Here is a 15,823-nt window from a genome sequence, read left to right on the forward strand (position 1 = left end):
TATGTAGATCAGCAAGGTAGAGGATTGCTGTCTCTATGAAAATGAAGGTGAATGCTTTAAGCAAATCTGATAAACCTATCACTTTTAAATAAATAACAGATGCACTCAAATTGGGGTACTGAGAGTCATGAAAATCTAAGAGTCTATATTTTTTGTTGCGGTTTAAGGAAGAAAGATGATGTGTACTCTATCCAGCAGTAACTGCCAGATCTGAATACACTGCCTCTCTCTCTGCTGTGGAATGAACATATCTACATCAATCACTATGTGATATCTGTAGCTCCTCATTTTCTATGCCTACAACATATGTAAATCTTGGTTATTCTGTCATTTCATTGAATAGTACAGTATCAACAACTTTTCCAGGTTATTAATTTTCCGATACTATAAAAATATTGCAATATTTGTTGTATATACATTTTTACACTTTTAAAATATTTACACAGAATAAATTCAAAAAAGTAGAATTTCTGCATGAAAGAACGTATTTTTTCAAGCCCATACACACACACACACACACACACATACGTACACACGGTATATATATTTTAAATATGGAGTAGGTAATGAAGGATTTTAATGTTTTAATTTTTAAAAATCAAATGGCGAAAGTGCTACAATGGCAAGTAGTAGAGCGTTCATCACTATACACAAGATCTTACCTTTGACTTTACGTGGGTCCAGGTGTTTTATCAGTGAAATAAAAGATTTAGACCAGAATTCTGTGGGCCTTTCTTCTCAACCCAAATGAGTCAGATTTCCTTGCACTCCTATACTCTCTAGGGAGCTGAAAAGTGTATAGATATGTCTACATTGAAGAACTAAGTCTCAAAAATCTGTATAAACACAATTTTATAAACCAGATTCATGTAAGCAAATCAAGCTAGACCATCATTACATGAAGTCTGTATCTGTATTTCCTACTTGTATTTCTGATCTTACAGGGTCACTCTCTATTGTTAGGGTAGTAGGGGACAAAAAGAAACAAATGCTCTCTTGGTAGCACGTGACTGCCGTTCTGTGCTTCCCTGGCCACCCTCTGGGTAAATGCTCACCTGCGGTTTTCTGACCTTTCAATCAGGCTTCCACCCCCAGCTCTGCATGGACAATGCTTTAACTGTGGCCACCATGGACTGCCTAAGAACTCTTCAGTCTGCCTTATCTCTCTACCACACAAGACACCCCTGGTTACTCGCAATGCTGTTCTTTCTATGAGAACACATTACTTGATTACTCCCCAAGTCTCTGGTTCTTCCACCTTCCATCTACCTTGTGGGGAGCAGCCCGGACTGGACTGAGTTACTGGAATTAAGACTTATTCTATGCATCTGCTCTCCCACAATATGGCGCTGGGAGAGAAGTAAACAGCTTCTACACAGCTGCCTCCAGTTCAACCAATAAACTGTAGGACTTGCTCCTGATTGGAGAGCAGCGTACTCGGCGTGTGGGCAGCCGAGTTAGGATTGGCGGAGGAGGACTATATAGGAGGAGAGAGACGGCATGCACCAGGAACATCTAAGGGGAACATCTGAGGGAACGCCTGTGCAGCCCCCGAGAAAGCCGGCCGGCGGTGTGCCGCTCCCCTGCGGAAGTGGGGAATGTGGCCAGGGGGAACTGCCCTTCCATGGAGGTGGAAGGGATAGTAGCCAACCCGGGAAGAACCAGCAGCAAACCCGGGGAGGGCCGAGCAGACACGAAGAGGGGGAGCGACATACCTGTCCCTGCAAAGCCTCCAGTTTCTCTTAAAATGTCTCTGACACTTTGCAACCCTCTCAGCTGTTGAAGTAGTTGAGAACATTCAAAGAAAAAGCTAAAGGCACCAATGGGTTAAGCAATATTGCAATGCCCTTTTCAAAAGGCAACCATGGTTGGTTTTGATCACCCCTTAGCTTGTCTCCCGTCTGAGCAAACCCAGGTTTCCACATCTCAATGATTCCCAAAGTATGGTGTCTGGACCAGCAGCATCCACATCACCTGGGAACTTGTTAAAATGGGATATTCTTAGGTCCTACTTCACACCTACTGAATCGCAGCAATTTATGTTTTAGCTAGGCTGCTGGGTGATTGTGATGCACGCTAACATTTGAAACCATTGCTGTACGCCATGCACCCTTTTAAAGCCAGGTCTTAGTCTAATGAGTAGGATGACTCTAAATGTGATCTCAATTGCTTCTCTGGTTCCTTTACTTCTCAAGACATCCAGGTAAAAGAAAGGAAGAAAATATGGGATGGAACCAGCAATCCTCCCCATTGCCTCTCAGGGTGAATGACAGCTTCCTCTGGCTACCACAGGACTCACTTGACCCTCTTTGCTAGCCCGGTGTGGTTGATGTTATCCCCAGTGCCTGAGGGAGAAGCACTCCCTGTCTTTGTTGCCCTCAACAGATTCCCTGACTCTAGTGCAGGCCTTCCGTTTTGTCAATCACCTCACACCCCAGCAGGCAAGATAGGCGGCTATGGGAGAGCTGGCAGGGGAAAGGAGGCAAGGCTGTCTTCCTCCTGGGCAGCTGCTACTTTAGTGGAGATGGGAGCCTGTGAACTGCTCCATTCATTCATCTCTCCACCCAGCTCTCCCTCTGTCACTCATTTGTCCGACTGCCCTCCACCCCTCTTCCCACCCATCCTTCTATCCACCTAGCTACCCATTCATCCATTCATTCCAGAAGTATTCCTTGTGCGTCAGCTTTGTTTCTCTCCAATATCATGAGTTTGGGGTTCTTCAGAGATAACTGGTCTGTGGCATTTTCATTTGCATCTCCAGTGTTTCCCAGAATGGTCCATTGGAGTGCAGGAAGAAAATCTCAGAACTTTTATTTATATTTATCAACTGCTTAAAATTTTTCAGTTTGTCAGTATGTTTTACAGTGAACACAATGTATTAACACTATAACATAATAGATACAGTTCAAAATTACATGCTCAAAAAATTGCAGTCAAAAAGTATGCAATAAGGGGTGTGCGAAATTCAAAGATTTTGGAGACCTCCGCAATGAAGAATAGAGGGAGAAAACTACAGAACAATTTGTGATAGGCAGGTACTAACTTTCAGGAGGGGTCCTCAGTAATATGAAGCTGGGAAGCTAGGAAATACGTCTGCAACTCAGAGAAGATGGGTCTACCTCTGTTAGATTTTATTTTCCATGGTCACACAGGTGGTTACCTCCGAGCAGGCACGGGGCGGGTCCTGCCCCCAGGTCAGCTATCATTCAACTGACATTTGGGCTTAAGATTAAGCTAGAAAAACAGGATGTTTTTCCTTATACAGATTGCTCTTTTTTTTTTTTTTAGCATTTTATCAATTCACTTAAAATGTTTCCATAATTTGTCTCCAAGGCCAAGTGGCCATGTTGCCATTCTTGGATAACATGCATTTGAGCTTCAAAGCTGTAGGTTACTCTCTTCCATAGTGGCACTGACAGGTTTGTCTTTGGCTATATTTTCTTTTCTTTTTTTTTTTGGGGGGGGGGGGGTGATGAAATTTTTTTTAGATTTATTTATTTACTCGAAAGTCAGTTACACAGAGAGAGGACAGAAAGAGAGAGAAAGAGAGAGAGAGAGAGAGAGGTCTTCCATCCGCTGGTTCACTCCCCAGATGACCACACAGCCAAAGCTGGAGCTTCTTCCAGGTCTCCCAGGTACAGGAGCCCAAGGACTTGGGCCATCTTCTGCTTTCCCAGGCCAAAGCAGAGAGCTGGATCGGTATAGGAACAGCCAGGACTAGAACCGGCGCCCACATGGGATGCTGGCGCTTCAGGCCAGGGCTTTAACCTGCTGCACCACAGCGCTGCCCCTGGCTATATTTTCTAAAGAACAACAATTTTAAACAATATGAACAAGTGTGAAAATAAACTACTTGTATGAATTATAAGTGTGAATATGAACGAGCTACCTAAACTGATGAGAGTGAAAGCAAGTTGACATTTTTACATCTGTAACCTTCAGTCAATCAGCTAGCAACTGAATGAGATGTAATTATTTGGAGTTTCCTCACAGAACCTAGAATGATGGACAGTAGCCCCGAGTAGCTGTTAAATGGCAAAGTTTCCATCTTTAAATAAATTAAATCCAGTAGGAGAAAACAAAACAAAGGATAAAATATGCTCCAAGTTCAATAATTCAGTGCTATGTGAAAAAACCATTTATTTAGTGACTTAGAAACTGTTATTTCAAGCCTTAGATCCACAGTTAATTTATAATAAGACCAAAAGAAGTATTTACCTTTTGTTGTTGCTGAAGCAAAGAGAGGCTTAAAAAAAAAGAAAAAAACCCTGTGTATTGGGCTAATATACGGGGAGTCTGCCTTCTAGGAAGCTCAGAAGAGTAGACTGAAGTTGTAAGGAAAAGAAAATTATCCTAGCCCCTTGTTTGGCTAGGAGCAGCTTATCTGCAGCAGAAAATTCAGTTGAAGAACCAGACCTTTAATATTCAGTAACGAATTCTTATTCATCGAATGAGTAGGATTTAAGCAATCAACAGAACCACAAATGGACACAAAGCAGCTGTCTTTTTTTTTTTATTGAACAGTAATGAACTTGTCCTTTTAAAACAAAACCTAACAGCTTATTCAGCTTACATTCAAAGACCTTCCACGCACACATTCACAACTCTGTTGGCAAACGTCAAGAATAAAATATAGGCAAATAGTGAAATAATTCTTAAATAATTTCTTTACTCCAAATATAATACTTCTGCAAATATTTCCTCACAACATCTAGTACAACCATCCCATTTGTGCTAAGCTTCTCCCAGGCGTACTCCTAATTCTGTTTATCAATCAAATTTGAAGGAAAAAAATATGAAAATAAACTATATTTTAGAGCTGACATGTTTCCTGCTGAAAATTGACTTTTTTTCCAAACCTCCTAAAAAGTTATTTTATACTTTAAATTCAAAATTCATCTAATTCACAGCACTTGCTTTTAAAGAAATTCCCCCATTGCTCATTTTTTTGACATCTTATAAGGTTCTGTTTGTTACTGTTAATATTACTATAATTATTAATAATAACTTTACTGTGTTTCAGATGTCTGAAAAGTTCATTGAGTTACGCCTTTACTGTAATCATGTTGAACAATAATAGGTCCATTTCCCCCAGAGGGTGATACATAAAAGTGTGCAAGATGACTTGTACTATAAAGTTTATAAAAACATAAATATTCACCTTCACACATATCCCCGCCTACTAAGACAACAGCCTATTGAATTAAGGGTGCCTCCTGGGTCTCACTCAGAGGTGGCATTCCGTACAACCATTTATGGAAGCCTCCGTTTGCCCTCTGCCCCCGACCATCCTTCAGATACAGATGACCTGGGAACCACGTTAGCAGCCCTTGGAAATCAACCTCACTTCAAGGCCATTCTCCAGTTCCCACAGGCTTCAAATCCTACTTCTTCAGGGGTTTTCTGGTTGTTTTGTTTTGACTTTTCCAAAAGTTTCTTTTTTAAAAAAGCACAATTAAATTCTATTGAAGCTACTACCACAAGGAAGATCTAAACTTGCACACCCTCCCCAGCCCTACTCCTACCTTTCTTTACTCCTAATTCTTCCTCCATCGTGTCTCATCATGAATGTAGAGCAAGTCAAAGAACCCATGGTCCCATTGTGGTCTGCAGTTTGGACTAGCTTTGGCTGAACAGTCTCCTTGTAAGATGACCTAAATTGCATTTTCAGTTCTTCAGTGTTACTCTACACACACATTTAACAAATCTATAGGCATACAAATATTTCACAAACAAATATCTAAAGGGTGTTCAGTCATATGCATTTAAGGGATTGCAAGTAGCCTACTTTTTTTTTTTTCTGGGTACACCCTGATTCACACTTGGTCTCCAAAAATTGCATGTCCATATGCTATAATCTAGACGGTTCCTAACATGTTGGCTGTGTGTTGAACAATCATTAAAGTAGAGCCATCTCTCGGAAATTGCTCTCCGGATCAGCGAGGATTTAACCATTTCATCACAGGAGACCGAGCCACATTCTCTTTCACAATTTCTTCTCTCATAGCATTGCCATCTCCAGACGCCACGTCGTGCTCTGCAATGAGATCACGTCCACATGTCTTTAATTCAAAGGGCAAGCACAGTTTTGTTTAGTTTACAAAGGAAATTAAAATGAAACCTTTGATTCAAGATCTTAGGCTAACCTTTTCGCTGCTCTGAATCAATGTGCCCTCTCTCTCTCTAAGATAATACCTTCTTGAATTATTTCTTTTCACAAACCTATGGACCCCCTGACAGCCATGCATTTGTCTTTTGTGTTTTTCTGTTTGTGTGTCTTTTCTCACTCTACCACTGGAACTCCAGTTCCATGAAAGCCAGGACATGGTTTTGTTCACTGCTATATCCCCTCACTTACAACAGTGCCTGGAACACAGTAGGCACTTAAGAAGCACTCACGGAAGGAGCAAATGCTGTCAGAATGAATTGTTAAGTGAGATTTTTATACTAACTGGTAAAGCTGAGGGATTCACTTTTTGGTGTGACTCCAGAAACCCGAAATCAGACCAAAGGGTAGAACTTCTGTAAAGATAGTTCTTGCTCTAAATACTGGAGAAGTTTGTCATGTTTAGAATTTTGTAAAATGAAATTCTCTGCTCCTACCAGTAGTGAGATACATTTGTTTCAGCAGTGGGCATCGTGAGAGGCAACACTCTAAGCTTAGCACTGCCTGGCAATCCAATGTGCATAAATTCATAAAATATTCCAGGTTCTCATTCTCACTTCTCACCCCCTCCCCCCACAAAAAAAAAAAGTTTATTTGTGAATTCCCAGTCTTGGGAAGTTCACTACCCTCTAGAAAAAAGGAAATAACAAATGGGACAAAGTAGATCAGAATCTCGCTTTCCAAGAGAGTTGCAGTCAACAGGAGTTGGAAAGTGAAGAAGGATCCTCACACCATTAGGGTGTGGAAGGGATCTCTAAAGTCCCTGTGCTGGGGAACCTTGGAGCCAGCTAACCTTCTCTCAAAGCTGGGCCCAAGCAGATTTGTGCAGAAGTGGTGTGAAGCCTGCGGCAGGAACGAGGGTCCAAGCCCCATCCCGTAAACCCCAGCACATAAAGGTGGAAAATCTTATGGAGGTGATACACAACTGGGCAGGGCTGGGGTGCCTGGACAGCTTCTCCACAGTTTTTAGGGTGCTTTCTGTCCATGCTGAACCTGGACAACATTGCACCAATAATCACCCTTTGAAAAGAATTACCTTGGGTAAGAAAAGGAGGAGAGGAGCCGGTGCTGTGGCACAGCGGGTTAATGCCCTGGCCTGAAGCCCTGACATCCCGTATGGGTGTTGGTTCTAGACCCAGCTACTCCACTTCTGATCCAGCTCTCTGCTATGGCCTGGGAAAGCAGTGGAAGATGGCCCAAGTCTTTGGGCCCCTGCACCCACGTGGGAGACCCGGAAGAAGCTCTTGGCTCCTGGCTTCGGATTGGCACAGCTCTGTCCGTTGCGGCCATCTGGGGAGTGAACCATCAGATGGAAGACCTCTCTCTCTTTCTCTGCCTCTCCTTCTCTCTCTGTGTAACTCTGACTTTCAAATAAATAAATAAAAATCTTTAAAAAGAAAGAAAAAGAAAAGGAGAAAGAAGTGCTTTCTCCATGAATTTCTAGTAAGAATCTCAGTCCCTAATTTTGGTACAGAAATATTTTAATGTAATCTACCACATAACAGCCTTATGGCAATACAAGGGAACTTCAAAGGATTCATAGCAAATGGAATTAAAAGCTGAGTTTATCGTAATTAAAAGATAAGTTGAATTGGGTGCAAAAAAAAAAACAAAAACGTGAAATCCATGCATACAAGGGCCTTCAAGGAATTCATGGAAAATGCATATTATGAAAAATTGTGCATGGATTTCAAAACAAGTTTTGGCACCCAAATCAACTTATCTTTTAATTCCATTTTTTTTTTCAGGTACCTTTCAAAGTACCCTTGTACATCTGCTTCCCAGGCACCTATATGTTAGCCAAGATACCAGCATAATCTACAAGCAAATGAGAGAGCCTAGTAGGCACCAGGAAGAGAGACTGCTCAAGGGTCCTGCGGAGAAGAGGCTAAGAGGTCACCAGCCTGTGTGCACTCAGGAGGGGCACCAGCGAGGCCCCAACCACGCCTGCTCGCACTGAGCAGTGAGGGCTCCAAAGGCACTTGCATGGCCTCCCTGAACATTCCATCCACAACACCAACGTGGACGCACAAAGGATTTGATTCTCCCTGGGTGGGAAAAGGCTTCGGTGCAAACTCAAGTTCTCTTTAGCCTGTGGTTTTAAAAAAGTCAAACAAGACATAAGAAGCCGCAAGTTGTTGAGGCTAGGTATACCAAGACAACAGCCCTCACATCTGAACTCAAAGCAACCTACTCATTCAGAAAATTTCTAGGCCCAGAAAGAAAGTCAGTGGTTGCTGGGAACTAAGGTGATGTGAGGAAGAGGGTAAGTGCTTAGCTGTACTGAAGTATAATTGGCAGGGATGAAAATATTCTGTAACTAGATAGAGGTGGTGCTTATACAGTGAATGCCACTGAACTGTTTACCTTAGAATAGTTAACTTCATGTTACACTTCATGTTACATGAATTGCATCTTATTAAAAAAAAAAATTCAGGTTTTAAAATCCAGTCTTTCACTGGATAGGACAAATAAGTCATAAGCATTTAAAATGTTAATGTCTCATTTCCCAGATCAAAGAGTCATAATAATCCTTACTTCATAGATTTTAAAAATGAAAAGCTTCCTTTTAAATTATTGTTTAAGAGCATGGCCATAATAAAACTGATAATTCACTTAAAAGCACAATATTCCTTTCATCTGAACAAACCAAGTAACAGGCATATGTAAGAAGGAAGTAAAACTGGAAGAATAAGTACATTTGCAGATATTTCACATCCTAATTACTTTGACATGCATAGGGCCAGAAACAAAAGCAAAATAAAATGGATTTGGATTATTAACTGTTTCTATGATGAGGATATATAATTAATTGATACTAGCAGTTGCTATGGCTACATATTGGGTTATTTTGCCTGCATTTTCTTGTTTGCTTAATCTTTACTTGACAAATAACAGTTGTGTGTATTCAGGGTATAATGTGATGATTTAATCTAAGCTTTCATTGTGGAATGATTAAATCCAACTAACTACTCACATGCTTGGATGTATGTGTGTGTGTGTGTGTTGTGCGAACATTTAAAATATACTCTGCTTGCATATTTGAAGTATATAATAGGCTATCATTTATCTGAGTCACAGGTCTGTGCAATGGAAGAATAAGGGATACCTGTTGTAATGGGGCTGTTGCTATCTGATCATTTATTCAACAAGATAACCGAATATGTTCTAACACCACCTTATCAGCCATGTGTTCCTCACATTCTAACAACCTATGTGAGAACTAACAGAGAGTAATGAGCTATATGTGAATACTATCACAATTTCACCCATTTCCCAAATTTCAATCACAGATATTATTTCTTACTCTTTCCAAAATCCATAAAAACACATGCTTGGAATTATTCCATTTAAATTCTTCCATTAGTTAAAAAAAAGAGAGAGAGAAATGTTCTATATTTTCTATCTTGGCTCTTAAACCTAATCCAATAAATTCCTCACAGTACTTTCTGCATGTGAAGTTGGGAGAGAAATAGTTTTGTCTAGTAAATATATAAAACAGATCACTGAAGAATTTAAAGAACTTCATATATCTCCATTGGTTATTTTTTACTACAGTTTTTTTTTTTGTAATCAATCATGTTTATCCTGTAAAAACTGGGAAAACCTTATGAGAAATTGTGATAGATAATTCTCCAGATTGTTAATGGGATCTTTTCAGGAAACAGCAGCAGCCATCAAACTCAACTACCACTCACCTTTCTTGAGTGAGATAAAGGGAAGAAAAGCATTCCATCGACACCGTATTCTACTCAGAGACACTTTTTAAGTCATGACTTGACAATGAGACTACCGTTGCAATATTTGTAACATAATTAATTCTTACCTGAATGAGGAAGGAATCTCCTGTTGGAAGACTTGACTACTGAATACTGGAAGAAGGGAAATTTCAGGCATCTGCCGGTCACCCTGTCACATATGCCTGACTGGCAATTGCAGGTCTGCTTGCATTCCATCCCGAAGGTGCCGTAGGGGCAGTCTGAGGGTAGAGAAGGATTGGGAGAAGGAGCGCATTCGTATGCATAAACCTCCAAACTAGGAGCCCCTATGTGCATAGCTTCAGGCTTTGAACCAACCTCAAGAATTTTGACTACAAAATGAAAACTTATGCTCAAAGACCCCGGCTTTGAAAGTTAGCACTTCTCATCACAAATGTGTGGTCACACATTAACAGCACATAATGGATGCCTCAAACTTAGTGGCATGGTGTTAAGCCTAGTCAAAGCCACACAAAACCAATCTCCTTGGACCATTTTTAATCCTGTTTGTTTGCTGCTTAGATACCAATAGACAGGTTCTCACAAGCTACCTCTGTTATCAGCCCAGGGATAGTGGGAAATTAGACAGACATGTGCATCAGCTTCTCAAAGAGTTTTTAAAATGTGATGCTGTTTTTTTAATCCACTCTACTCATGACAATTTGCTATTTTAAATGTACAGGAAACAGCTTCAAGTTAACCAGGGCTAAGAGAGTTGGCACCCAAGTTCACCACGAAGAAATCACTCCTCAGTCTGCTCCAACCCACATCAAGTTCCCTATCTGCAAAAGGCAGTACAGCTACCTAAGTCCCCAGCTTACTAGCAAAGCCTTCTGCAACTGAACACGCAAGCTGGAGTTTATACACCCTGAGGATTGTATGCCTACCAAGAACTGGATGCTTTTAAAACTTCTTCATTTTTATGCTTAGAATAAAACATACCACTCTAAGATAAAAAGGATAAGATCGCTTATTTAAAATCATGGGTTTTATGATGGAATCAGTACCTCAATAAATTAATCAGGTTTTAAAAGCCGGCAGAACAGATATAGAATATTTATTCTCTTGGCACGGAAAATATCCTTGTAAATGTAACATCGCATATGGGTAAAGGAACGAGTTGTGAGGCATCCAAGTCTTCAGCAATCTAATATTCAGTTGAATGAACAAGATAGATATTAGATTTAAAAGAGACTTAGCATTTTCTCTTTTCAGCACCCTTCAGATTACAGAGTGACCCGTGCTCTCTGCTGGGAAGGAGAGATCCTGAAATAGCCTCTAGCAGAAAAGCATACAGGATTGGGAAAACTACAGCTTTAGCCAAATTCTGTCAGGCTCCTATTGTATCCCCTGATGTACTGAACAATACTAGGTATATAGCAAGTGTCTAATAACTGCATCATGGCCGGCTGATTGTTATCTGGGCAACACAATGGTAAACATCTGAATATTTAGAAAACATCTGGATATTTGTTTATAGCAACATAGAATCTCTCTACCTAGAGGTGCTAAGGCTCACACAGTCTCATTATTCCAAGCAGAGAGAAAAATGTTCAAAACTAGATGCATGAGCCATCTGAAACATGCCAAAAAGTGCAATCTAAATATCCTTTTAAAAATATGTGTCATTGACATCTACCTCAATCATTCATGCTAGTTCATCATTCATAGCTAACTAGAGTGCTAAAGAGTCCAGCTACTTTCCCCCTTATTTCTTTATCCACATAAAATTGCACATTTACACTCACATGTACAAAGGCATTTCTATGCCAAGAGAACAAGCAATCCATGGCATATACTTTCTACCTCCTGAGTATGACTGTGTTAACCACTTCCTCCCTAATTTCCTATTTTCTTGGCTGACAAGCCCTGTAATTTGCAGAAAATACAGATCCTTTTCAGTTGAAAGAAATATATGTTTATGCGTTCAACCAAAGAAAGTATTCCCCCAATATCTACCTCTTGTTCCTTATAAGCAAAAATAAACAAAAATAAAATTTTCTTCACTGTTCAAGAATTTCTTTTCTAACATTTTATACAATTTGCAGACCAAAAGATGATGAATTTGCACATTATTTGTCTAACAGGTAGGACAAGTAATTAAATAAGCTTATACAGGGTATTATCAATAAAAAGAATACAATTATATTAGGTACATAAAATACAAGGATTTTAGAAATTGTCCACTCCTGGACAATTGATGAATGAGTTAATAGCATGTGTGCCTCTTACTAATAGCTCTTACTAATGATTTCATCAGGTCTCTATAGACAGTGTTTTAAAATACCATTCTTCAGATTCTAAACATGTTTAAACTAGAATCACTAAGTTTAAACTGAAATCTATGAATGCTTAACTAGGAACACGTTATTGAACTATAATTGCAACCTAATGAAGCTTTTCTCTAGGTCTCCAAGGCAGCTAATCTCCTTCGCTACAGACTTTCAATTTTTACTTTTTTTCTTTACTGTTATTTTTGCTTGTCTTACACCCTTTGCTATCTTTCTAAGTCACCAAAACCTTTCTAAAGCAGAATGAAGTTTGTTTTATATTTGAGGGTCACTCTTTTAAGCATGTGAGTTATTTTGTTAAAGGACTTAACCCGCCCTGGTCCACCAAGGGCATTAGCATTCATCAGAACTATTTAATCTTGAGAGAGGCCCACCGGCCTTGGACCCTTTCCAGATCAAAGAATCACTAAATCCGGGGCTGGAACCACTCTGGGAGGTTATCTCACAGAGACCTCTGTAATCTCTGCCTGACCGCAGCGGCCAGGGCGTCTAAACCATTCCCAACAGATTACCTGCTGTGTTTCTAAAGTTTTCCAGAAAAGAGGGTGACACCATCTTCCATGGCAACTCTCTTTCGTAAAATCTCCTTTAACATAGCGAGTGAGCTGCCGAGTCTCCCCAGACCCCAAGGCTGGCTAACAGCCCCCTCAGTGAACCCTGGACCCTGGAGGGGAAACAAGGGGGTGGCTCTTTACCTTTGCATATACCAAACTCGTCGCCAAAATCATCCTCCTCACTGTAAAACTGACACCTGAGCCCCGGGCCACACTTCACACCGTCCATGGCCGCGACGGTGCGGTAGCAGGTCTCTCCCAGCCCCGCGGCACACACTCTGCAGCAGCCACAGTCGTCCAGTACTGTCCTCTTGCAGCGCAGGCTGCTCCTGCACTCGCTACTGTCACAACGTTCCGGGCAATCCACCGCGTACTTGACGCTCCAGGCCGTGGCCAGGTGCGCAGGGACCAGGAGCGTGGTCAGCAGCAAGAAGCTCTTCATGTTCCCCGCTTGGCTCCGGCTCGGCTCCCCGCGACGCAGTCTTGGCTGGCGGGAAGCAGCCGTCCAAAGTGGTAGCTGCGCCTCTCTGCCTACACGTTGATGAGTTTTATACACTGGGTTGCCCGCATGCTTCCCCGTCATCAATTTCCTCAACCCAGCGGCAGCGCGCTGTCCTCCTGCCAGGCTCTCTTGTTTTAGTTTATGAAATCCAGGATGAAGGCTGGATTAACACGCTGCTGCCATCCAGGAATTGAAAAGCCCAAGCTGATGTCATCTGTTATGTTTAGATGGTTGTTTTGCATGAGGACTGAGAAACCCGCTCACATCCGTCTCAGGGGCTCAAGGCCGTGTGTGAAGAGGGAGCGAGGAAGGTCGCCCAGCCTCCTTCAGGACAGGAACTGTTCTGACACCGGCATGTCACTCGGGGTGTAGCTTTGTCTTGCAGCCTCTGTGCTCGGGAGGAAAATGGTATCGACATGAATCATCAGGGCCAAAGAAGCTGCTTCTTCTTCAAAAATAATAATAATACACGTTTGGTATTTCCCCTAAATAAATAGCTATATGAGATCACTTGGAAGAAGAAGGGTTACATTGTGCCTTTTCGATACTTAGAAGAAAGAAAATATTTTGACAGGGATTTTTTTTAAGACCCTTTCTTCCTTCCTCCCACCCCTCTTTCTCAAATGTCATTTCTACAGCAATTCATGCCTCATGTATCTAAGTCTATCACGGATACAGCAGTGCACCTAGCAGGAGGTGGAGCTGCAACTGAGAATTGCCTTTAAAATCAATACCCGAAGCCACACAAGAGGTAAGATCCTGCTGGCAGTGTTTCTGGGTTACTCAGTTCTGGAAAAACGTATCAGCTGGACTTCTCCTGACCCAAAACTCCCTGGGGAGAAGGCTCATCCATCAGATGGTCGCTTGTCCAATGATGGAGTCCATTCGGAGCCCTTCCCCTCGCCTCCTGGCATCTCTCAGGGCCCTTTGCTAAAAGCCGCCAGACAAGGCAGCCAGCCCAAGGAAACACAAGAGCCAGCGGGGAAATCGGAACCCAGCCCCAAAGAGGCAAGCTGCAGGGCAAGGAAAACATCACCCATCAGCAAGCGAGGCCTTCGTGCTATGACGGGTCACGGGGCCTCGAGCCCTCTGGGGAAAACAGAGTAGCTTTTCTAAAACACTAACCGGACCATAAGCCAGATTTGTAGGACAGAGAGAGCAAGATGAAAGAGAAGAGAGGGAAGTCCTTACACCAACCACATAGGTTGGATTTCAAGCCCCTTATGTTGCGTGTCAAAATAGATACAAACCCACGGCCATTTGTAAATAAACGAGCCGGTCAAGTCAGGGATAACTCTTAGTCTGTCACAAATTAGCTGTTGCAAATCCTCAAGGCTCAGCTTCCTCTTCTAAGAATTGACCTCTAAGATGCATGGGCCCTCTAGAAGATAAGGGACAGAGGCCAGTGCCTGTGATTGGCTTCTGCAAGTGCAAGTGGAGGGTGGGGGTGGGGGGAAGGTGGGGTCAGAAGGCAGGCTGCAGGGAATCAAGGAGCAGGAACTGTAGGTGAGCGTTTTGGCTCTCGAATGTCCCAGATTTCGCATGACAATCCAATTTGAAAGACTCTGTCATGTTCCTCTCTCCAGAAGCAAACACTTAGCAGGTGGAACACTCTGATGCATTGTTTTCGGTAGTGGGTAACATCTATTGAATATACAATATATTCCAAGCTCAATACAGGCACATTTCACATATATTAACTCATTTGCTCTTCACCACATTATTAAAAAGTAGCTACTATTATTAAGTCCAGCTTTTGAATGATAAAACTGAGTCAGAAAGAAGTTAAACAATTTGCTGATGGTCCCCATAATATCAGAGACAGACTCAAATCATGTCAGTCTAATGTCAAAGCCACATACTCTGTTAGTTATTACAACACAATCATGCTTTCATAACCAATGGTTCCACAGGCCTCATTCACATTTTAGGCTGATTCTTGAAATAGTTTCTTTTTCAAACTTTGCTGAATGCCATCTTCAAAGGAGAGAGTGGTTAATTGGAATAGTATTCATTAATAACAGCCAACTTTCAAAGAAATCTTACTATGTTCTAGATACCATGTTAAGCACTTTGTATAGATTACCACATTGACTCTCAAATCAACCATTAAGAGTTATATACTATTCTTATGCCCAGAGACGATAAAATTGAGGCCTAGGGAGGTTAAGTAACTTGTCCAACATTGCAGTTAGCAAATGTGAAGCCAGGGTTCCTGCTCTGAGACAAATAGGCTCTGAGGACTAGAATAAAGACAGCAAAACCAAATGCATGCAGGTGTCAAACTGGTGACCCAGGTGGGTTCCATGATAAACTCTCCCAGGAGTAATGCAGAGGAAATGGAGTGGCTTTTTGTCCACATGAGGAGCGCATAAAGCCATTGAAGACAAAGGAAAACGCAATTGACAATACTGTCAGTGAATGACAACTAGATAGAAGACATAAGTTGAGGGTATCAAATCCACAAGAGTAGCTAAATTGTCCCAGAAAGTACCAAATCCGTGGCAGCAAACTAAAGCACAACACACAGAAAAATGTGCTTGACAGAGTTC

The 15,823-nt window shown here is 41.6% G+C and overlaps 1 protein-coding gene across 1 annotated transcript; it reads right to left on the reverse strand.

Moving 5' to 3' along the window:
• Positions 1–4,497: 4,497 nt before the first annotated feature.
• On the reverse strand, positions 4,498–13,631 carry ESM1 (endothelial cell specific molecule 1). Its single transcript, XM_002714031.5, has 3 exons — positions 12,911–13,631; positions 9,993–10,145; positions 4,498–6,037 (listed from the first exon to the last, which is right to left on the reverse strand). Exons 1-3 carry the CDS (start codon positions 13,350–13,352, stop codon positions 5,937–5,939), a joined length of 696 nt encoding a protein of 231 aa, XP_002714077.3. The 5' UTR covers positions 13,353–13,631; the 3' UTR covers positions 4,498–5,936.
• Positions 13,632–15,823: the final 2,192 nt, after the last annotated feature.

The sequence above is a fragment of the Oryctolagus cuniculus genome, chromosome 14, assembly GCF_964237555.1.
Source record: "Oryctolagus cuniculus chromosome 14, mOryCun1.1, whole genome shotgun sequence".
Classification (NCBI taxonomy): Eukaryota; Metazoa; Chordata; class Mammalia; order Lagomorpha; family Leporidae; genus Oryctolagus; species Oryctolagus cuniculus.